This window comes from Megalobrama amblycephala, linkage group LG16, assembly GCF_018812025.1.
Source record: "Megalobrama amblycephala isolate DHTTF-2021 linkage group LG16, ASM1881202v1, whole genome shotgun sequence".
Taxonomy (NCBI): domain Eukaryota; kingdom Metazoa; phylum Chordata; class Actinopteri; order Cypriniformes; family Xenocyprididae; genus Megalobrama; species Megalobrama amblycephala.
The window spans coordinates 23,900,734-23,926,285 of record NC_063059.1 but is presented as its reverse complement, the minus strand read 5'-3'; the positions used below and the strand labels follow the sequence as shown (position 1 = coordinate 23,926,285).

General features: G+C 36.9%; 1 protein-coding gene across 1 annotated transcript; it reads left to right on the top strand.

Moving 5' to 3' along the window:
- The first annotated feature begins 2,144 nt into the window (after window positions 1-2,144).
- Window positions 2,145-25,459, top strand: pipox (pipecolic acid oxidase). Its single transcript, XM_048159932.1, has 8 exons — window positions 2,145-2,452; window positions 2,680-2,828; window positions 6,947-7,160; window positions 9,501-9,683; window positions 12,287-12,439; window positions 13,680-13,829; window positions 20,442-20,517; window positions 24,735-25,459. The coding sequence occupies exons 1-8, from the start codon at window positions 2,345-2,347 to the stop codon at window positions 24,863-24,865; spliced, it is 1,164 nt and encodes a 387-aa protein (XP_048015889.1). The 5' UTR covers window positions 2,145-2,344; the 3' UTR covers window positions 24,866-25,459.
- Window positions 25,460-25,552: the final 93 nt, after the last annotated feature.

The window sequence follows — 25,552 nt, the reverse complement described above, 5'->3', positions numbered from 1 at the left end:
ACATATAGTTTTTTTTGCTTTAGGCTATATAACAGTTTAATGTACAAAGTATTTGAATAAATTGCAGTCCGCAACTTTTTTTGGTTAAAAACTATCCAAAATCAATTTTTGAGCAAGTACATAACCAGCCAGTGTTTCAAAACTAGGCCCTATCTAATTTTCTTGTCTCGATTCACAACGCTAAGCTTGTAATTATGTTTTATAATAAGAGCGACATGGCGGATTTCCGTGGGAAATTTGAGCATGCAGCAGTTGTGAACACCATAGACATAATATGGTGAACACACACAAGAGGTAAACAGTGAAAAATTGTTATAACAAATCACAGTCAAGCAGGTACAACAAGCATATCTGTAACGACGCCTCCCCCTCGTTTAGATTAATTTGTGGTGTCCGATTAATAAACGAATCGTTCTTTTCAATGAATCTCTTAAACTGATTCAAAAACCTCTGACCGAATCGATCGAAGTCAACATCTCTCAATGCTTCCTCCTTCTTAGCCATTTGTTTAAAAGTCCAGAAAACAGGCGATTATGCATTAGATTCTAAATTAATTATTTCTTATTAGTAAGCAAGCAAGAACAACAGTAAATCATGGCTGCAACATGATATTTTTAGTGATAAACTAAAATTGCAATAAATTCATGTGGCTTTATTGTAACGTTGTATAACAGTATTCAAAATCTTTATACACAAAAATGCCAGAGTGTTCATAATTCATTAATCAAAATGTATTAGCCTAATAATATAAACTAGGCCTACTATGCCTACGTTCCTTTACGTGCGCGGCTGCGCGCTGTACTTTCCACACTCCACAAAAATATTGCAAGTCTTCTTTTCTTTTTTATTGACATATTCTCCAAACCGATGATATAGTCCTTGGTCTCGTGGAGAAAATAAATTAAATTTGGCATGGATCCTGACCATTTCTTGAATGTAGAATTTTCCCCACATAAAACTGGAACGCTTAAAGGGTTAGTTCACTCAAAAATGAAAATAATGTCATTTATTACTCACCCTCATGTCGTTCCACACCAGTAAGACCTTTGTTCATCTTCGGAACACAAATTAAGATATTTTCATTAAATCCGATGACTCAGTGAGACCTCTATAGACAGCAATGCCATTGTAACTCTCAAGATCCATAAAGCTACTAAAAACATATTTGAATCAGTTCATGTGAGTTCAGTGATTCTACCTTAATATTAAAAAGCGACGAGAATACTTTTTGTACAAAATAACGACTTTTCAACAATATAGTGATGGGTCGATTTCAAAACACTGCTTCATGAAGCTTTTGAGCTTTACGAATCGAATCAGTAATTCAGATCTCCTAACAAACGGCTAAACTGCTGAAATCACGTGACTTTGCCACTCCGATTCACTGATCCGATTTTTGGATTCACTGATCAGCGTTTTGAAATCGGCCCATCACAAGATATTGTTGAAAAGTCGTTATTTTGTTTTGTTTTTTGGCGCACAAAAAGTATTCTCGTCGCTTTATAATATTAAGGTAGAACTACTGAACTCACATGACTGTTTTAAATATGTGTAATTTGTGTTCTGAAGATGAACGAAGGTTTTACGGGTGTAGAACGACATGAGGGTGAGTAATAAATTACATTATTTTCATTTTTGGGTGAACTAACCCTTTAACTCTCCGATACAATCAAGACGCTTTTCGATGCAATGGGCGTCATTGCGTCATGAATATATTAATATGTAATGGTTCTTTAAACGAACTGGGGTGGGTTTCCCCAGAGCCATGTAGAGATTATGGCTCTGGGTTTCTCATAAAACGACATAACTCGCTGCATCGTTGCGTTGAACAAATCAACTAACGTTAGCTAGTCACTGTCAACTGTCAAACAACTGTTTCCCAAAGCCGTATTGTCAAACTAAAACATGTAAATGACATTTGTATATATTCAAAATAAAAGATATACATTGTACTTAATGTCAGTTTGCTTATTTTGTTCAAGATAAGGATTTATTAAGTCCACATGTCATAAAAACAAGAAACTATGCTTCTAACCACAGCTCGAGAGCTGTCGTTCAAACCACACAAGTTTGCGATGCAGTTTGCGAATGTTCGTTTGAACGATGGTTTCGGGAAACACCAAATCGTTGAACTATGTTAGTAACGACGGAACTTGCGATGTTAGTTGGCTAACGATACTTTTGGGAAAACTTCTGTGTGCCTATTTAACCCAGAAGGCGGTTCATACATTCATACATCATGGTTACATAAGTGAAACCGGAGAACTTTGAACTAATACGAAAAGTAGGTCACGGCAACTTCATCGTGTTTGTGTGTCAGAAGAATCTCACAAGAGAGCTGGAAATGTCGTCTGAAGTGCACGACTGTATCGTCATTGGCGCAGGAATTCAGGGGTCCTGCACTGCCTATCATCTGGCCAAAAACAAGCAGAAAACTCTACTGCTGGAGCAGGTCGGTTACAGCATGATTTGCAGATTTATTATGATTCATTCCCTTAATTCTAAATGACAAAACAAATGTTATCAAGGCAGAATACTCACCTAAAGCAGTAAGAAAATTGTAAAATTCTTGCAAATAACATGTGGACTCGACTGTTGTGGTTTTATTATTAGTATTAAAACAAGGCAATGCAAATACAGTAGTATTATAGTGTTCTTTGAATTCCCCCTTTTCCTCAGTTTGTTCTGCCCCACTCCAGAGGGAGCTCTCATGGCCAGACCAGGATCATTCGGAAAGCCTATGAGGAAGATTTCTACACACAGATGATGCAGGAAAGCTATGAGCTCTGGGCTCAGCTTGAGAAAGAAGCAGGTGTTGAGCTGTACAGGTGAGTCCTTGTAAGCATCCAAGGAAGAATGATGAAATTTTCTATCCCCTATATGCAACATACATAGAAACTTGTCATAGCCCTCATCATAACTTTGAAGGGGCATTTTCATTCTAGTCCATGAGCATCATCCGCAGACGGAGGGGCACACTTGTTTTTCCAGTGTCTAAGAGGTGTAATGGATCACAAGTGGATCAAGCCCACTCAGCCTTGATGCAGAATCAGTCGCCTTCCTCTTTCAGTCTCCGCTATCCATCTCAGCTCTCTGACGGATGGGTCCTGATGAGAGGCCACCTGTGCCCTTGAGCATCTCAGAGACTGCTGGGCAGGGAGTCAAAAATGTGTGGAAGGTTTTGAAGAATGCTGGATTTGTCCTGTTCTTTTCTTCTTATATAGAAATTTACACTACATAGATGGCACTTGCTTTCCGAAAGGGTTGCAGTTGTTATCACTGGTTTGGTCAGGATTAGTATTCACTTGGGTAGGAGTGTCTGTTGTGTAATTGTTGGGGGTTTTGCAAAGTCATTCACGCCGGATGCATCTGTCACAAAACCCATTGGAGTAAACGTTCAGTGCCTTCCAAAAGTTTAAAAACACTCTTAAGCAAAGTGGGGTTTTGGACAATAAATCCTTATCATTTCTTGTAGTAAGTGGCTTGCTATTGTCATTTAAGAGCAGCATTAATGATTTTCCTTTTTTTTTGATTGCATATGGCAATCAGCATTATCTTAAAGGGTTAGTTCACCCAAAAATTCTGTCTTTAATTACTCACCCTCATGTCGTTCCACACCTGTAAGACCTTCAGAACACAAATTAAGATTTTTTGTGATAAAATCCATTGGCTCAGTGAGGCCTGCATTGTCAGCAAGATAATAAACACTTTCAGATGCCCAGAAAGCTACTAAAGACATATTAAAACCAGTTCATGTCGTTCAGTGGTTCAATTTTAATGTTGTGAAGCGTAGAGAATCATTTTTGTGTACCAAAAAAACAAAATAACAACTTTATTCAACAACATCTAGTGATGGGCGATTTCAAAACACTGCTTCATGAAGCTTCGAAGCTTTATGAATCATTTTTTTCGAATCAATGGTTCAGAGTGCATATCAAACTGCCAAAGTCACATGAACCATTGAAATTTCGTAACACTTATGATGTAACAAAGCCTCGTTTACTGAAATCATGTGACTTTGGCAGTTTGAGATTGTTTGATACACACTCCGAACCACTGATTCGAAACAAAAGATTCATAAAGCTTCGAAGCTTCATAAAGTAGTGTTTTGAAATCGGCCATCACTAGATATTGTTGAGTAAAGTCATTATTTTGTTTTTTTGCCCCACAAAAAGTATTCTCTTTACTTTATAATATTAAGGTTGAACCACTGTAGTCACATGAACTGTTTTAAATATGTCTTTAGTAGCTTTCTGGGCATTTGAAAGTCTAAATTAACTTGCTTTCAATGCAGGCCCCACTGAGCCATCAGATTTTATCAAAAATATCTTAATTTGTGTTCTGAAGATGAATGAAGGTCTTACAGGTGTGGAACGACATGAGGGTGAGTAATTAAAGGTGCCGTAGAACGTCTTTTTAAAAGATGTAATATAAGTCTAAGGTGTCCCCTGAATGTGTCTGTGAAGGTTCAGCTCAAAATACCCTATAGATTTTTTTTTTATTAATTTTTTTAACTGCCTATTTTGGGGCATCATTAACTATGCACCGATATATAGGTTGCGGCCCCTTTAATTCTCGTGCTCCCCCGCCCCCGGAGCTCGCGCTTGCCTTGAACAGCATAAACACAGTTCACAAAGCTAATATAACCCTCAAAATGGATCTTTACAAAGTGTTCGTCATGCAGCATGTCTAATCGCGTAAGTATAGTATTTATTTGGATGTATTACATTTGATTCTGAATGAGTTTGAGGCTATGCTCTGTGGCTAACGGGCTAATGCTACACTGTTGGAGAGATTTATAAAGAATGAAGAAAAGTTGTGTTTATGAATTATACAGACTGCAAGTGTTTAAAAATGAAAATAGCGACGGCTCTTGTCTCCGTGAATACAGTAATAAACGATGGTAACTTTAACCACATTTAACAGTACATTAGCAACATGCTAACGAAATATTTAGAAAGACAGTTTACAAATATTACTAAAAATATCATGTTATTATGGATCATGTCAGTTATTATTGCTCCATCTGCCATTTTTCGCTATTGTTCTTGCAATATTGTCCTAGTCTGATGATTCAGCTGTGCACATCCAGACGTTCTGCCCTTGTGTAATGCCTTGAACATGAGCTGGCATATGCAAATATTGGGGGCGTACACCCCAACAGTTACGTAACAGTCGGTGTTATGTTGAGATTCGCCTGTTCTTCGGAGGTCTTTTAAACAAATGAGATTTATATAAGAAGGAGGAAACAATGGTGTTTGGACTCACTGTATGTCTTTTCCATGTACTGAACTCTTGTTATTCAACTATGCCGAGGTAAATTCAATATTTAATTCTAGGGCACCTTTAATGACAGAATTTTCATTTTTGGGTGAACTAACTTTAAATGATAATTTAGGATAGCTCTAATGGAAATGGGGTCAGTAAGATTTTTTTCATCTTTTCGAAAGAAGTATCTTATTTTCACCACTGCTGCATTTATTTGTTAAAAAATACAGTAAAAACAGTGACATTATGAAATATTATTACAATATAAAATAGTGTTTTTCTATGTTAATAATATATTTTAAAATGTAATTTATTCCTGTGATGGCAAAGATGAATTTTCAGCAGCCATGCTTCAGTGTCACATGATCCTTCAGAAATCAATTTAATATGCTGAATTTGGTTATTGTCATTATTATCAATGTTGTGCAAACTTTTTTCAGAATTCAATGGAATTCTGTGGTTCAATGGTTCAATAGAACAAAAAACTGAATTTATTTGAAATAGAAATCTGACACTTTTTAATGCATCTTTGCTAAATAAAAGTATAAAATCTTACTGATCCCAATTTTTTCAATGGTGTACATATCAAATTCAGTTGTTTTTTTTCTGGAGATTATCGATTATTATCGATTATTATCGGTTATTACACAGCAGACCAATTAGAGCACAGTTTACAGATGCTTTATTATAAATAGTCCTATTCATAGTATGTATTGAATTCAGTGTCATAGTTTATGCCCATTACCAGTGCAAAGTCCACACAAAATGATATGAATTTATGCTGATATTGTGCAAAACCCCACTTTGCCTAGGGTGCTTCCAAATACTACAATATTATGCATATAATTAAGAGATTGAATTAATTAAGGTTAAGATCACTGTTACAGTTGCTGTTCCGACTCGTCTTTTTGATTAATTTTCTTTTTACATTAGATGAGATGCTGCTACCAGCTTGAACCACCAACTGTTATTGTACCCAGAGAGCTGCCAAGAAGGTCAAAATTCATAATAAAGCTGTGACAGACAGCATAATGATAAATTTAGCTTTAGCTGAAGTGTGCAACGAAGGTCAAAATAAATGAGGACTCTGCAATTACAGACGTTCCTAGACCGGATTAGATAGAACCCCCTAGGTAGTTAAAAGCAGTAGACAATTTTAAGGTTGTGTAAGGAAATTCTATGCATGTATTAAAATGACAAAGTAAAAGTACATCTTTGAAACACTAATTTACCTCAGAAAAGATCTTGCCCCACCATGATGTGACCCGCCCCTGTTGCTATTAGGGACAAGGGCATTGATAAATGTGACATGGAGACCTTCTTTCAGTGTACCAATCAAACACACACACACACGCAGTGGGGGATTCAGTCATAAAAATCTCTGATGAATGACTTGAACCTGTGAACTCGTGCTGCCCATGCATCATGATGGCTGGCAGATGAAGTAGGCCTTGAAAAACAGTATCCACAGAAAACAGCACGACCATCTATCACATATTGTTGATTTAAAACCTGTGTTCTCAACCTCTCATCCATAGTGCCATAACTCCTCAGATTAAGACACCTGCATCACAAGCACTTTGCACAATTTACACATGCGTCAAAGCACTTCCACCTAAATCAAGGTTCAGCTGTTCAACATGGACATGTAAGTCATCTTATGAACTTCCCTTCGCAGGTGCACAGGCCTACTGGTTATGGGTCCAGAGAATGGCAAGGGTTTCTCATGCCTAAAGGCCACTATGCAAAGGCACAAGATTCCCACAGTGGATTTGGAGAAGCAGGAGTTCAGCCAGCACATTCCCAATGTGGATCTCACTGATGGGAACGGAGCGCTGATGGACACCCTTGCAGGCGTGCTGTATGCGGACAGAGCCCTCCGAGCTGTACAGGTCAGCTGATTATAATATACACTGTACAAAAGTTAAGGTTTTTTTTTTTTAAAGGAAAATTGTTACTTTTAATCAGTAAGCACACATTCAATCGATCAAAAGTGACAGTAAAACATTTATAATGTTAGAAAAGATTTGTATTTCAAATAAATTCTGTTCTTTTGAACTTTCTGTTCATCAAAGAATCCTGAAACAATGTGTTATGATTGTGCACCAAATCAACATATCATGTGACATTGAAGACTGGAGTAATGGCTGCTGAAAATTCAACTTTGCTATCATAGTATAAAAAATAAAATGTAAAATATGTTAAAATAGAAAACAGATATTTTAAATTAAAGTGTTCGTTCACCCAAAAATGAAAATTCTGTCATTTATCACTGTCCCTCATGTCGTTCCACACCTGTAAGACCTTCATTCATCTTCAGAACACAAATTAAGATATTTTTGATAAAATCCGATGGCTCAGTGAGGCCTGCATTCACAAGTTAATTTACACTTTCAAATTCCCAGAAAGCTACTAAAGACATATTTAAAACAGTTCATGTGACTACAGTGGTTCAACCTTAACGTTATGAAGTGTAGAGAATCATTTTAGTGCACCAAAAAAACAAAATAACGACTTTATTCAACAATATCTAGTGATGGGCAATTTCAACACACTACTTCATGAAGCTTCGAAGCTTAACGAATCATTTGTTTTGAATCAGTGGTTCGGAGCGCGTATCAAACTGCCAAAGTTACGTGAACCATTGAAATTTCGAAACACTTATGACGTAACGAAGCCTCGTTTACTGAAATCACGTGACTTTGGCAGTTTGATACACACTCTGAACCACTGATTCAAAACAAATGATTCGTTAAGCTTCGAAGCTTCATGAAGCAGTGTTTGAAATCACCCATCACTAGATATTGTTGAATAAAGTCATTATTTTGTTTTTTTTGGTGCACTAAAATGATTCTCTACACTTCATAACATTAAGGTTGAACCACTGTAGTCACATGAACTGTTTTAAATATGTCTTTAGTAGCTTTCTGGGCATCTGAAAATGTAAATTAACTTTCAATGGAGGCCTCACTGAGCCATCGGATTTTATCAAAAATATCTTAATTTGTGTTCTGAAGATGAACGAAGGTCTTACGGGTGTAGAACGACATGAGAGTGAGTAATTCATGACAGAATGTTCACTTTGGGGTGAACTAACCCTTTAATATTTCATTATATTACCGTTTTACTGTTTTTTTTTAAATTAAATAATTCATTCTTAGTGCACATAAAAATCTTCTATCAAAAGCATAAAAATCTTACTGATCCCAGACTTTTGAACGGTAGTGTAAAATGAGATTTTTTTCTTGTTTTAGTGAACCATTTTGTTAAAATATTTATAAAAAAAAATCTCTAGGAGGCTGTTGGAATGTCGCACGTCAATCTTATATTTAGCTTGGCAGCTCAAAGCTATCAGATGCTCATCTAATTATGTATGTGAAATGAATACATTTGCAACCATTCCCGAAACCCTGCTTTGGACCGCCTGTGTTTTATCACATCCTCATAGAAGTATCAACTGATATTTTCTCCTCATGGGAGCCACTAGATCAGTTTTAGCTCACTGTAGCAGAGGCATACAGACTAAAAAAAAAAAAAAAAATAACATGATATGAGTTTTGGGTAGACATTTTATTTGACATATTGGATTCTCTTTAATGACAAATGCTGTTATAATTACTTAGATTGTTATTTTTGTTGCTAGATAATAGTGTTCAGCTCCATTAAAGTAGTTCAAGTAGTGTGAAATTCAGTGTAGTGTGGAAATAAATCTCTTTAGTGTGTGAGACTCCTAAATGTTCACTGTCAGAACGGCATTGAGAAATGTTCTTTATGTACACAACTGTACTTCAGAGTCGCCTTCACCGTGCTTTTTAAAGCTCTCAAAGATAAGATATGGCTGCAAACTTGCTTGTTAAAGGCTCTTTACACCCTATCTAGGGAATATGGCCGTGCACTTTTATACACAATGCCTCTCTGGATTCAATAAGCTCTGCCTACAGCAGCTACAGAGTGCAGTGATAAGCTCCCTGTTGGCTCTCACTAAGGAAACTCTTTTATTATCTGTTGCCCGAATCTGACCAGCTTTTTCCAGTTTTAACTGATCCCCGTTGACATCCCTCTGTGTCAAATGCAGCCGCTGTTAAATTTTAACCAGGCTTTCCTCACTGCTTTTATTAGGATTATAGATGTCATAGATGAGCTGTTTTGTAGAAGTTGAACATACTGTAGTCAGATTGAAGTGATTTAAATCTGCTTCTGCGTGTGGCGTTTGTCGGCTTGTGTTCTTTCAGAGGCTCTTTCAGTCCAGTGGGGGTGTGATAAAGGACGGGGAGAAAGTGATTGACATTACGCCTGGTGCCGTGGTCACTGTAACCACAGGCTCTGGAGTCTACAGAGGGAGAAACCTGGTGATCACAGCAGGACCCTGGGCAAACACACTCCTGACACACACTGGACTGCAGCTCCCGCTCAAAGTATATACGCACATACATCCAGTCATCTTCCTTCTTTCATTCATTCATTTATTCATTCATTCAGCTACTTTCTTTCTTTCTTTCTTTCTTTTTCTTTTTCATTTTCTTACCTACCTTCATTTATTTTGTCCATCCATCCATTTATTTACTAATATTTTTCTTTCTTTCTTTCTTTCTTTCTTTCTTTCTTTCTTTCTTTCTTTCTTTCTTTCTTTTTCTTTCTTTCTTTTTCATTTTCATTTCTTACCTACCTTCTTTTATTTTGTCCATCCATCCATTTACTCTTTCTTTTTCTTTCTTTCTTTCTTTCTTTCTTTCTTTCTTTCTTTCTTTCTTTCTTTCTTTCTTTCTTTCTTTCTTTCTTTCTTTCTTTCTTTCTTTTTCATTTCTTACCTACCTTCTTTTTTGTCCATCCATCCATTTACTCTTTCTTTCTTTTTCTTTTTCATTTTCTTACCTACCTTTATTTATTTTGTCCATCCATCCATTTATTTACTAATATTTTTCTTTCTTTCTTTCTTTCTTTCTTTCTTTCTTTCTTTCTTTTTCTTTTTCATTTTCATTTCCATTTCTTACCTACCTTCTTTTATTTTGTCCATCCATCCATTTACTCTTTCTTTTTCTTTCTTTCTTTCTTTCTTTCTTTCTTTCTTTCTTTCTTTCTTTCTTCTTTTTCATTTCTTACCTACCTTCTTTTATTTTGTCCATCCATCCATTTACTCTTTCTTTCTTTCTTTCTTTCTTTCTTTCTTTCTTTCTTTCTTTCTTTCTTTCTTTCTTTCTTCATTTTCATTTCTTACCTACCTTCATTTATTTTGTCCATCCATCCATTTACTCTCTTTCTTTCTTTCTTTCTTTCTTACCTACCTTCATTTATTTTGTCCATTTATTTACTAATATTTTTCTTTCTTTCTTTCTTTCCTTCTTTCTTTCTTTTGTTTCTTTCTTTCTTTCTTTTCATTTTCATTTCTTACCTACCTTCTTTTATTTTGTCCATCCATCATTTACTAATCTTTCTTTCTTTCTTTCTTTCTTTCTTTTTCTTTTTCATTTTCTTACCTACCTTCATGTATTTTGTCCATCCATCCATTTATTTACTAATATTTTTCTTTCTTTCTTTCTTTCTTTCTTTCTTTCTTTCTTTCTTTCTTTCTTTCTTTCTTTCTTTTTCATTTTCATTTCTTACCTACCTTCTTTTATTTTGTCCATCCATCATTTACTAATCTTTCTTTCTTTCTTTCTTTCTTTCTTTCTTTCTTTCTTTCTTTCACTCCCTACTTTCTTTATTTCAATAATTCACCTTTCATTAATTTTTCATGCATTCATGAATTATTAAATTATTCATATAATCACATATCTTTCATCCATCTATTCATCATTCATCCATCCATCCATCCGTTTTATTTTTTCACCTACTTACTCTCTTTATTTTGTCAATTCATTTATTCATTCATGATTTCATTTATTTACTTTTTACATCCCTTCATCCAATCATTTTCTTTCTTTCTTTTTCTTTCTTTCTTTTTTAATTACTCTCCTGATCACATTATCTTTCATCTATGCATCTATTTGTTTGTCATATTTATTTCTACACCTAGTTACCCTCTTTATTTTGTCAGTTCATTTATTCATTCTTTCATTTATTTACTTTTTACATCCCTTCATCCATCCAATCATTTTCTCACCTTCTTTCTTCCTTCCATCCATTAAATATTTCTCACATATACATAATTTCTTTGTTTCTTTCAATTAATCACCTAATCACGTTATGAAAAATCTTTCCATCCATTCGTTATATTTCTTTCTTCACCAACTTACCCCCTTTGTTTCATTTGTTCATTCATTTATTCATTCTCTCAGTTAATCACTTTTTCAATCCATCCATTCATTCACCTTCTTCCTTTCTTCCATCCATCCATCATTTAATTTTTTTCACTTACATTCTTTCTTTCTTTCTTTGATTCCTTCCATCCATTTATTTACTCACTTTCTTTCTTTCTTTCTTTCTTTCTTTCAATGCATCATGGAACAATATATCAGTGTGAAATGTTTGGGTTTGGAAAACAGAGCGTGGGAATATATAAAACATACTGACTACCAGCCATGGCTTGTGAAACACACACAGCCAAATATAGATTGATCTGGATTACACCCCTGGGCAGAATGAAAAGTGAGTTGTTTGTGAATGTACAGAAACCACCCTATATTCACCTACCAATCCTATAAACAGCTCCCAGAGTCTCCAGTCCACAGAGATCTCTTATGTGTCACACGCCATGAGAGAAGTGATGGAAAAAGTATTCTGTGTTAGTTAAACTCCGAATTGGACCTAGAATTGGAATTGCATTTTTTCAGGATAGCACAGGCTTGAAAGTCTGCGCTTGGGTGATCACGACAATATATGAGCAATGAATTTGTGCACTGGTGAATTTTTATGGTCTCTGAATGAGAAGGCAGGCTGGACTATTCTGAGCTACCAATTTCTTACTCCTTAATACATTTACCCTGATGTGAGTTCAATATCAACGTTTATATTAATTTTTAATTACCATTGCTCATATGCTGTTTTTTATCTTTAATTTGGATCATTTCTTTCTGTGCAGGTTGTAAAGATTAACGTATGCTACTGGAAGGAGAAGATCCCAGGCACCTATAGTGTCGGCCAGCGTTTTCCATGTTTTATACAGATGGAGCCGAAAGAAGGGGAATATGACATTTACGGCCTCCCGTCCAATGAGTATCCAGGACTAATGAAGGTGAGTGACAGGAGGGTTGTTGTTTTTAAAAGAACAGGTTTAGTTGGAGCCATGGCCAAGTGGTTAGCTAACTTGTGGTGCTTGCGTCATTCCGGATCCTGTCAGTGTTGTTATAAAACTAAAATTATAGATTCTAAAACTATTAATAATAGATTCCATTCAATGAAATATAGCTGAAATAAAATATAAATATGACATGAACAACTTGAAAAACTTAGATATCTAAGTACTAAAATCACTAAAACTGAAATGAAAATAAATTAAAGCTAAATAGAAATATAATATAATATAAAATATAAAACCTATATAAAATATAAAAAATAACCCTGGTTACTGTCCATGCCAAGTTTCACTAAAAAAGAAATTGATAAAAATGTCAAAATACAATTTAAACCACATCTTCAGGGGCCGTTCACACAGAATGCGTTTTTCCGTTGCACTGCACTACTTTTCCATTGTTTTCTATGGAAACATGCACTAGACGAACGTGTTTGACCATTGCACTCCTGTCTCATGTCCTTTACAGTCTCTCATGTATGACATGGTGTTCTAAAAATATGGTGCTCAAGTTAAAAGTTGTTCAACTTTCTAAAGAAGTTAAACATGTGTCGAGTTTTTAACATAAAAAACATGTTTTGTGTGAACAGCCCCTATTTTATTTTTCCCATATACTTTTCCTTGGCAACAATAGATATAGCCTATTCTAAACCACCATATCAATATGTACCACAGACCATTGAGTTAATGTAACCGCCTGCCAACATCTCATAAAAATCCGCGTAGATTCAACACCATAGTTTTCCTCCTTTGTTAATTAATCCACAATTCCCTCATGTAGAAATACAATACACATCCCCACTCAGAGAGCTTTCAGAGATCGAGTACATCAGTGATTCTACAGCTCTCCGAATGGTTGCATGGTCCTTGATGCTTTTACAGAAGCAGGGAAGCAGCACTCTCCTCTGGTCTGTGTTCTCCCGGTACTAATGGCTCGGTTTCAGCATGCGGGAGAGCCCAGCAGGAGTCTTCAGTCTCATCACACTTAGCAAGGCTGAATGGGAGAGCACAGATGGCTGTGTCATGTTAGATGCATTATGTCTGCTCTAGTCGCTGGAGCCTGGCTTCTGCACATATATCTGCTGCTCCTCCAAGCATACCGAGCAGTGGATCACAGATCCGTAATGTATCATAGGTCAGTTTGTCTTTATGGATCATAGTGTGCGTGCATGTGTCTGAGCAGGTGTGTTACCACATGGGCAGCGAGACTGAACCGGATGAGCGAGACAAACAGACGGATAGAGGGGACATCGATATTCTCATGCGCTACGTCACCCGCTGTCTCCCTGGGCTGGTGCCAGTGCCTGCTGTGGTGGAGAGCTGCATGTACACGGTGAGTCACTTCATTGCTCGTCCTTAGGTGCTGTCACTGATCTGCCACTGTGTGTCCCAGACCAAACTTTCTTTCTCATTTGAGGAGAGAAGAAAGATATTTGAATGCATGTCTCATATTTTATTCTGACGTGCCATTTGATTGAACGGTTGCTGGAATTGAACCAAGCCATTTATTTCAGTTCTACTTGGGTTTGAAATTGATTTTTTTGTTCTGGACTTCTAGACACTTGGAATTATGCTGTCTTAATCTGACACGACCTGACATGGTGAAAAGTGGTTAAAGTTATTTCTAATCAGAAATGACCATGACGGGATATTTTGTGGATATTTTGCTTGATTGCTTTTTCTAAGGCCCATGTCACATGGGTGAAAACATTTGCATATAACTGCCTCTAGAGCAAGACATTGACAAATAGTTTTACATTATCAAACCATAAGCCCCGGGACAAACATGACAAACGTTCACTTTGACACGACCCATTTAAATAGATCATTTGCATCTCTGTACACACTTCGGAAGGATCCCAAATGAAATCAGACTGGCAAATTTCTAAAATTATGAATGAATCAGTCATCACAAACTTCTGGAAAGGACTTGTAAATTCAAAAAACTGTGGGAATATTGATGTTCTGATTGGCTGCGATTCGTGATTAGCCAATTTTGTTTAAATTAAGGATTGCAGAAATGAGTACACCCTAGATTTAATTCAACAAATGAATAATATTCTAGTACTTAGTATGTCCTCCATAATTTTGAATATACTGCTCTGACCCTTCTTGGCACGGAGTGTACAAGTTCATGACAAATTGTCACATCTGTCCTGTTTAACTCCTGGATGATGTGCTCCTTAAATGCCCTGATCTTTAATGGGGAGTGTTTCTCAACTCGTCTCTACAGAATCTCCCACATGTGCTCAAGAGTGTTAAGATTGAGTGCAATACATGTCCACAGAAGGTTTTTCACCTTGGGAGAATGCATTTCCTCATTGCCATGTTGAAAAAAATGCCCAACAACGCAGGAAATGAGGAAAGGGTAACATCTTCTGTTTCAAGTTTGTGTATTAAATTACACAGTGGTGTGGGAATTCATGACAGCATTGATAAAGCACAACTCCCTCACACCTTCAGCACTCATACATCCCTATATAAGAGCTTTACTACCACTGAACTTTACTGTGGGAACCAGGCACTTCTCACTGTACTCCTCCTTTAGCAACACCATACCATTTTGGATGCTGTTAGATCCAAAATGATTGATTTGGTCTCATGAGACCAGAGTATTGATTCCCAGAATCTATATTTTGTAAATATGGGATTTGGAAATGGCTAACTGACTTTATTGTGCTTTGGCTACAGTAGGTAGTTCCAGTGAGAACAACAACCATGCATGTCATTTCTCCAGGCTGCATCTTACTCTGTGAGATAAACTGTCACTCTTTTCATAGCTTTTGCTGGCTCTGAGACACTCGCTTGGTATTTCTCCTGCTCTTTGTCTAGCAAAAAAAAAAAAAAATCCCTCATCACTAAATGAAAGCTTAAAATGAAGGCCTGATTATTTCAGGGGCCTTGTCACAAGTCCATTGTTTTTTAATTTCTGTGTTACTTTTGCTATATTTTCACACTTAATAACAATGATTTGGCAATCCTCTTGTACTACTGTCCTCTTTTGTGCTAAGAAATAAGTCTCCTGACAGTTCTCTCCCAAGTGCTTCCATTGTTGTCAGCATTAAGTCTGAGAATGATTCAGTGGGCTATATAACACTTTTAATTGTCAAGAAATTACTTCTCTTTAAATGTGTTTTGATTCAACATACTTACCTGTTGATCAAACATTGCCTTAAATTTACACCAGAACATTTTATTTTGTTTAATTTAGTAACTTTTAGGAGGGTGTACTCATTTTTTCTACACAACATTTTATCACCTTGATAAGAAAATCTTATTTTTCCTGAATAATTTTGACATGCTTCTTTGGTAATTGATTAAGCAGACTTGCTGGAACATTATATCTCTAAAGAACTCTTACATGTCTTCTAAGTAATTGAGTAATTGCTGACTTTCAGAAGTTTCAGAGGGGGTGTCCTCATTTATGCTGTGCACTGTATGCCGCAGTCAGCCGCTGCCGCTCATCTTCGTTTTGCTGTTTATGTTTATTTTATGATTAAAGTTATGTTTAACGTTTGCCGGTTCCTGCCTCCTTCTTCCCTGAACTTGAAATTTCAGTTACATTTCAGTTGAACTTCCTTTAAATTCACATTATGTTATTTAATTCTAAAGAAACAGCTGCAAGTGCTGAAATACCACTCATACATGTCACTTTATTAGACAAATTAAAATTGTGAGATAATGCAACACTGTTTTACTTTGTCAAAACAATCAGTCATACTAAAAATACATAGAATATCATATTAATAAAAGCTGGATGACTTGTGTTAATAAATGGCATGCAATTCATTCTAAAATATATTGTATGGCAGAGAAAATGCTGTATTACTGTTACTTCACATTAAGCTCTTTTTGATTATGCCACGTTACCCACAAAATAGCGTTGTCTCTGAGGCATGGTACAAAACGTGTTACTCATGGTAAATCAAGAAATTCAAACAATAAGACTAACCGTGTTGAGCTATATAACAATTAGTTTTCTGTCGATAAAGATGTCCAAACAGTTGCTCACCTGTCTAATAAAACGCATAATATATTAAACCGTCTTTGGTATTTCCATGGTTTCTACGGAAGTAAAACAGGAAATCGAGGATATCACGGATATGACGTCATTGAGAGGCGATGCAATGACATGGACATACACTGGTTAAAACTGCGTATTTCTCTGGATTTAAACATCGTTGGAAAAATATGGGATAATGCAAGTGCACAAGTCAACAAAATACATTATTCTAGTGGTTTTTGGATATTTTAATCCAAAATTGTACATATTGTGCCTTTAACGCATCAGTACACAGTGCTTGAAGTGGAAAAATAAAAGTGCCGGTACTCCGCGTTCCTGAAAAAGGGAGGGCATGGCAGGCTTCCGTACATGCAACATGTCAAAAGTGTCGGTACGCAGGGAAAACTGGCGGTACGCTAAAGGTAAAAATAGAGAACTGTCAGTACATCAACATCATCAACAACAACAACAACAACAACAAAAAAGTACATTCTCTCTGAGCAGTTTTTTAGTTTTTAACTTCTGCATGGCTCTGAGACACTCGCTTGGTATTTCTCCTGCTCTTTGTCTAGCAAAAAAAAAATCCCTCATCACTAAATGAAAGCTTAAAATGAAGGCCTGATTATTTCAGGGGCCTTGTCACAAGTCCATTGTTTTTTAATTTCTGTGTTACTTTTGCTATATTTTCACACTTAAAACAATGATTTGGCAATCCTCTTGTACTACTGTCCTCTTTTGTGCTAAGAAATAAGTCTCATGACAGTTCTCTCCCAAGTGCTTCCATTGTTGTCAGCATTAAGTCTGAGAATGATTCAGTGGGCTATATAACACTTTTAATTGTCAAGAAATTACTTCTTCTCTTTAAATGTTTTGATTCAACATACTTACCTGTTGATCAAACATTGCCTTAAATTTACACCAGAAAATTTTATTTTGTTTTATTTAGTAACTTTTAGGAGGGTGTACTCATTTTTTCTACACAACATTTTATCACCTTGATAAGAAAATCTTATTTTTCCTGAATAATTTTGACATGCTTCTTTGGTAACTGATTAAGCAGACTCCCGACGCTCAGTTCAAAACGCGTTCCTGAAAAAGGGAGGGCATGGCAGGCTTCCGTACATGCAACATGTCAAAAGTGTCGGTACGCAGGGAAAACTGGCAGTACGCTAAAGGTAAAAATAGAGAACTGTCAGTACATCAACAACAACAACAACAACAAAAAGTACATTCTCTCTGAGCAGTTTTTTAGTTTTTAACTTCTACATGGCCAAGCAAAGTTTCCATCCAGATGGCTGAAATGAAAAAATAATACAAACACAGCTTACAAATGCAAGGTACAATCACATCAAACATGAAAAGGACAGCAATGATGTAACACAACCTAAATCCTTTATGAACTGCCCTTGACTGCCCTGTCAGGAGATCCACAGAACGCCGGTGAGCACACAGAGATAAAGTTCAGTATTAAAGCAAGAAACTGAGTGGAACCGTATAAAGCAGTTACCTAGAAGCATGCTGCACAGAGCGGTCTTCTTCGATACAATCTACAGAACAACATCTTAGTCAGCCAACCACAGTATCGATTATTTTCATACTTCAATGGAAAAATACACAAGTGGCACGAAATGAATCAAAACAATAATTTCTGCTGAACTGGTCTGTTTGTTGTAATCAGAAATGACATTATTTTAGGATGAAAAACTGAAAAAAACTTTTTTAGAAACAAAACTTTTTTACACTGCTGTTCAAAATGCTCATCAAGGCTGCATTTATCTGATACAGTAAAATATACCCACTGAATGTATTTTAAAATATAATTTATTCCTGTGATGGCAAAGCTGAATTTTCAGCATCATTACTCCAGTCTTCCGTGTCACATGATCCTTCAGAAATCATTCTGATGTGCTGATTTGGTGTGATTAGGTGAAACATTTACTGTATTATTATTATTATCAATGTTGAAAACTGTTGAGCTGCTTAATATTTTTGTGGAAACCGTGATACGTTCTCTTATGAATACAAAATTCAAAAGAACATTTTGAAATAGAAATCTTTTCATTGTATCAATGTAAAAATCTTTACTATCACTTTTGATCAATTTAATGTCTCCTTGCTGAATAAAAGGGTTAGTTCACCCAAAAATGAAATTTCTGTCATTAATTACTCACCCTCATGTTGTTCCAAACCCGGAAGACCCTCGTTCATCTTCAGAACACAAATTAAAGGGATAGTTCACCCAAAAATAAAAATTTTATGTTTATCTGCTTACCCCCAGAGCATCCAAGATGTAGGTGTCTTTGTTTCTTCAGTAGAACACAAATGATGATTTTTAACTCCAACCGCTGCCGTCTGTCAGTGGTATAATGCATGTCAGCGGGAACTTGGACTATAAGAGTAAATAAAACACGACAGACAAATCCAAATGAAACCCTGCGGCTCGTGACGACACATTGATGTCTTAAGACACGAAACGATCGGTTTGTGCGAGAAACCGAACAGTATTTATATCATTTTTACCTCTAACACACCACTATGTCCAGCTGCATTCATCACTCGACTCGTGAGGTCTGATCGCGCTCTGACAACGGCAGTGATGTCTAGCACTCATTGAAGTATATGCGCGAGACATCACTGCCGTTGTCAGAGCATGATCAGACCTCACGAATCGAGTGATGAATGCATTTGGACATAGTGGTGTATTAGAGGTAAAAAATAATATAAATAAAGTTCGGTTTCTCGCACAAACCGATCGTTTTGTGTCTAAGGACATCAATGTGTGGTCACGAGCCGCAGGGTTTAATTTGGATTTGTCTGTCGTGTTTTATTTACTCTTATAGTCCAAGTTCCCGCTGACTTGCATTATACCACTGACAGACGGCAGCGGTTGCAGTTAAAAATCATCATTTGTGTTCTACTGAAGAAACAAAGACACCTACATCTTGGATGCGCTGGGGGTAAGCAGATAAACATCAAATTTTCATTTTTGGGTGAACTATCCCTTTAAGATATTTTTGATGAAATACTAGAGTTTTTTTTTATTTTTTATAATAGTCACCATGACTACAGTGGTTCAACCTTAATGTTATGAAGCGTCGAGAATACTTTTTGTGCGCAAAAACAAAAATAATGACTAATTCGTCTCTCCCCAGTCATTCTCCTACACTATTTATGTCGCAGCACTACCAGGTTCTCTGTCAGAACGCAGACTCAGTATTGGCAGACGCTGTACACGTGAGCAGCACGACACATGCGTGTGATACCGACACAGGAGCCGGCCAATACTGACCCAGCGTATGGATGTAAACACGGAAACGTTGAACTGTGTTCACTGTGTCAACTGCATAGGAGACTGACAAGGGAGAGATGAATTTATTGAATAAAGTTGTTATTTTTGTTTTGTTTTTGCACACACAAAGTATTCTCATCGCTTTATAACATTAAGGTTGAACCACTGTAGTCACGTGGGCTATTTTAACAATGTTTTTACTACTTTTCTTGAATGTGGTAATTTCGTTGCTTTCTATTGAGGATAAAAATTTGAATTTCATCAAAAATATCTTAATTTGTGTTCCGAAGATGAACGAAGGTCTTATGGGTTTGGGATGACATGAGAGTGAGTAATTAATGACAGAAATTTCATTTTTGGGTGAACTAACCCTTTAATTTCTTTGAGCGGTAGTGTACTGTATGTCCCGACGAAGAACTTAATATAATTGTTAGTCATTCCTCCATCACTCCTCAGTCAATTTGTTCATTAGCAATTTAAGGCATGTAGTGGCTTATCTCTTAAGCTTATCTTTAATTTTTAAGTTTAGTTCAAATGTGAGCACTCATAATTCCTGCCTTGTGCATGTTCAGAGTATGAAAAGGGCAAATATTTGCAGAAATAATTACAATCCAGTCTTGATGTTTAACATTCCCTTGCTTCGTTGTTTGTAGGTCACACCAGACCACCACTTTGTCCTTGATTCCCACCCAACCTACGGCAACATCATCATCGGTGCTGGATTCTCAGGTTAGTACGAGCTCTATTGAACTCTGTACACTCCCGTCCCTGTAAAACACAGGCACACAGACTCTGAGAGGTGTCCTAACTTTTTAATGAGGGAATGGAACAGGGCGCTGGTGAAGGACAGGAAGCAAAGCCCCCAGTGCGGGGGTCTTTTATCGTTTAATTAAAGGCGGTTGCTGGCTCCCCAGGCTCCTGCGTGCTCCCGAACCGGCCTCTCAGGGGGCCAAAGGGTTCACCTGGCATTTGTTCCATCTGTTCACATCACCTCCTCCTTAGACTAATTATGGGGCTAATTAAATTCTGCTGGTAATCACTTCAGAGAAGCACTGGTTAGCAGCACGGGGCGCGGATAGTGGCGTTTGGTGGGAAGTAGAGGTTAGGAAGAGAAAAACAGTACGGCTGAGCGGTATTGTGGCGGCACTGTGTAGCTATTCATCTTCTGATGCATTGTCTCCAGTTAAAGGAGCTGCTCTGGAGGTGTCACAGGAAGCATTGTGTGGCTGCCTCACTGTACCGCTACCATCCCATTGCTCTGGCACATCGCACACTAATGATTTATGACATATATTCTTCTGCCTTAATAATACATTACAACTCTGATAGGACCAGAGGAATGCTCACTATTAACCTCTCCCTGCCTCTTCTCATTTTATTGTCTGCCATAATGACAGCGTTTCGCCTTCCCGCTGCTCTCCTGCCCTCAGAGCAGCTGTTGTATTTGCGGCTTGGAAAAAAAATAAAGGGTGCGAATTGGATCCGTTTCAGGGGCAAACACACAGACCATAGAGCATGGGTGGGAAGTTGCCCTTCTTTCCACTCAGAATTTGTCTCAAGCCAAGCTCTGAGCTCAAGGCCCTCCGGTTGCCATGGATACCCAGTCACATCAGTGGGGTTTAAGCAAGAACAGAAGACCCTCCGCACGCACATCTGCCGGTCAAAGCCATATCCACTCACAGACCAGCCTTGCAGACTTCAAACAGCCACCCAATCTACAGAGGCAAGAGCTGCGAGCGTCGGAGAAGAATGCAGTGCATTTTAAACATCTTACCCAGCTCCATCTCAATCTCACTCTAAAAGGGATAGTTCACCTACAAAAACTGAAAATTCTGTCATCATTTACTCAACTGTATTCTTTCTTCTGTGGAGCACCAAAAGAGAAATTCTGATTGTGCTGGTGGTTCTTTTCCATGCAGTTACAATAAATGGGGGCTGAAGCTTTTCCAAAAACATGCAAAAGTATTATAAAAGCAGTCTGTGTGACTAGTTTTTATAATCCATGTCTTCTGAATTCATAGAATAGCTTTTTGTGAGAAACAGACTGAAAATGAATCATTATTCACTCATGAGTTGAAATTTCACATCAGTTTGATTCATGCCTAGTTTTGTGAACCTAATCAGCTGATTCATTAAAAAAAAGTCACTTAAAAAACTATTTGATTTCATGAATCAGATATTGGGCTCTATCATACACATGACGCAATGCAACGCCAGGCGCGAGGCAAGTGTTTTTTGCTAGTTTCAGTCCGACACAGTTATCATTTTCACATCCAACGCCACATTGTTTAAATGGCAAATGGTTCAGTCTTTCCACTTGCAAATTCCGCCATGTAAATAGCAAATCCGCCATGGTGCAACCTCAGTTGGCTTTTAAAGGGAATGTGAGATGAGACTTTGATTGGTTTGTTGCATGTTATACCCAAAACACACCCATAACTCATTAAGAGACTAGGTACAACCCTTTTGGACCATATGGCGGGTGCGCGATCGTTTTTTCCTTCGTTAAACTAGCAAAAGTGGATTTTGACACGCCCTAAGTGCACCTGCGCCATGCACTTCACACCATGCGCTCATTGAAATAGGGCCCATTATTATTATTCTGGTAACACTTTACAATAAGGTTAATTTGTTAACATTAGTTAATGTATTAACTAACACGAACTAACCATGAGCAATACTTTTTTACTGTATTTGTTAATCTTTGTTTAATTTAGTTAATAAAAATACAGCTGTTCATTGTTTATGTTTGTTCACAGTGCATTAACTAATGCTTACAAATACAACTCTTGATTTAATAATGTATTAGTAAATGTTGAAATTAACATTAGAAAGATTAAAAAATGCTGTAGAAGAGCAGTTCATTATTAGTTCATGTTAAAGGTGCCCTAGATTCAAAAATTGAATTTATCTTGGCATAGTTAAATAACAAGAGTTCAGTACATGGAAAAGACATACAGTGAGTCTCAAACTCCATTGTTTCCTCCTTCTTATGTAAATCTCATTTGTTTAAAAGACCTCCGAGGAACAGGCGAATCTCAACATAATTTTGTATGTTACGTAACAGTCGGGGTGTATGCCCCCAATATTTGCATATGCCAGCCCATGTTCCCAACATTATAAAAGGCATTAGACAAGGGCAGAACGTCTGGATGTGCACAGCTGAATCATCAGACTAGGTAAGCAAGCAAGGACAATAGCAAAAAATGGCAGATGGAGCAATAATAACTGACATGATCCATGATAACATGATATTTTTAGTGATATTTGTAAATTGTCTTTCTAAATGTTTCGTTAGCATGTTGCTAATGTACTGTTAAATGTGGTTAAAGTTACCATCGTTTCTTACTGTATTCACGGAGACAAGAGTCGTCACTATTTTCATTTTTAAACACTTGCAGTCTGTATAATTCATAAACACAACTTCATTCTTTATAAATCTCTCCAACAGTGTAGCATTAGCCGTTAGCCACGGAGCACAGCCTTAAACTCATTCAGAATCAAATGTAAACATCCAAATAAACACTGTACTTACGTGATTAGACATGCTGCATGATGAACACTTTGTAAAGATCCATTTTGAGGGTTATATTAGCTGTTTGAACTTTTTTTATGTTAAGGCAAGCGCGAGCTCTTTGGGCGTGGAGCACAAGATTTAAAGGGCCACACACTCTGAATCGTCTCATTTCTAATGATGCCCCAAAATAGGCAGTTAAAAAATGAATTTAAAAAAATCTATGGGGTATTTTGAGCTGACACATTCAGGGGACACCGTAGAAAAAATTCTAGGGCACCTTTAACTAATGTAGTTAACTAATGAACCTTATTGTGAAGTGTTACCATTATTATTATTATTATTATTATTATTATTACTCCCATTAACTCACAAAGGGGAGTTAGGATGGATATCAAGAATTTCAGTAAACATAACTTAAATTTCAGTCTGTTTCTCTCACAAAACTATCATATGGCTTCAAAAGACTGGGAATACTGTGAATATTTCATATGGACCACTTTTTAATTATATTTCTATGGTGCTTTTGAGTTCTTTTAGAAGCTTAAACCTTAAACCAAAAGTGACAGTAAAGACTTTTATAATGTTACAAAGGATTTATATTTCAGATAAATGCTGTTCATTTTAGAATCCTGTAATTTGGTTTCCAACAAAATTATTAGGCAGCACAACTGTTTTCAACATTGATAATAATAAAAAAAATGTTTCTTGAGCATCAAATCATCATATTAGAATGATTTCTGAAGGATCACGTGACACTGAAGACTGGAGTAATGATGCTGAAAATTCAGCTTTGCCATCAAAGGAATCATTTACATTTTAAAAAAAGAAAATTGTTATTTTAAATTGTAATAATATTTCACAATATTACTGTTTAACTGCAGCCTTGGTGAACATAAGAGACTTCATATAAAAACATTGAAAGATCTTACCGACCCCAAACCTTTGAACAGTAGTGTACATTATTCCAAATTTCGGAATGACAGATGGGTATGGAATGACATGAGGGTGAGTAATAATGACAGAATTTTCATTTTAAACTAAAGCAGTCTCTTTAACATGTACAGAACTATGCTGTATAATGAAGCCTCTGATAGTCCTCTCTCTACAATAAAGGAGACACATTTTCTTAATTTACTATAGCATTTTGCCAAAACCCACCCAAAAAAGAATTAATGTCCTATGACAGCAGGTGTGATGGTGCCAGCATGATTGGGTTGTTTTTTTTGTTTTTTTCCTCTATGCTCTCTCATGCAAAGGCTTTCTGAGTCAGACAGTGGACGACAGATAATGGCTATTTATAGAGGGCTGTTGTACATTCCCGTGAGGTTCTTTTACCTCAGTGGATTGAATGAATGTAAACTCCATCCTATGATGATTCACCTCTAAGTAAATGTGATTTTTTTTTTTCTCTCTCGTTCTTTCTCCACAGGCCATGGCTTCAAGTTCGGCCCCATCATAGGGAAGGTGCTCTCTCAATTGGCCATGGGGCAGGTTCCCTCACATGACCTCTCACCTTTCCGTATTAAACGTTTCCAGTCCCATGCCAGATCTTCACTTTAAGTCCAAGATCCTACAATCACAATGCTACATTTAATATAATAAAACAGAATGTTAATGTCTGAATAACTGTGCTATGTTAATTCAATGACCAAGAACACTGTAAGGAGGCGTGGTCCCTGTGATTTTGCCAAAGTAAGACATGTTCCTGGGTCGACATATTTTGTTGATCCTGGAAGAACATTCCTGTCCGAACATTTAGGGCCCTATTTTAACAATCTAAGGGCATGGTCTAAAGCGCACGGCGCAAGTGCACTTGGGCCGTGTCCGAATCCACTTTTGCTTGTTTAACAATGAGAAAAAATCTTGGCGCGCTTGGTCTAAAAGGGTTGTCCCTATTCTCTTAAAAACTGACCCCGAGGAAACAGATCTGCTCGTGCACGAGGTTAAAGCGTGCAAGCAGACCATCTACGGGACGAGCCGGATTCCACCAAAGCATTTGTATCCTTATGCACACAATAATAATCTTTTACATTGTAATCCTTTTTTATTTTTAATATTTGGCATGTTTGTGTGCTGCTGTATATAAGCAGAGTATAATAAGCAGAGTGTACGCGCGTTGTACACCCACATACAGTATTGGCGCATATTACTAATGAGCCCTTTAAATAACAAAAAAAATATTGCGCCATTGACTTTAGACCAGGTTTCAGTTGGTCAATGGCGTAGTCTACTTCAGTTGCCTCAAAA

Bases quoted from the DNA above. Each gene is read 5' to 3' on its own strand.
- pipox (XM_048159932.1), top strand. From the start codon at position 2,345: ATGTCGTCTGAAGTGCACGACTGTATCGTCATTGGCGCAGGAATTCAG. The intron at 2,453-2,679 runs GTCGGTTACAGC...CCTTTTCCTCAG, and splicing joins AAACTCTACTGCTGGAGCAG to TTTGTTCTGCCCCACTCCAG. The intron at 20,518-24,734 runs GTTAGTACGAGC...CTTTCTCCACAG, and splicing joins CATCGGTGCTGGATTCTCAG to GCCATGGCTTCAAGTTCGGC.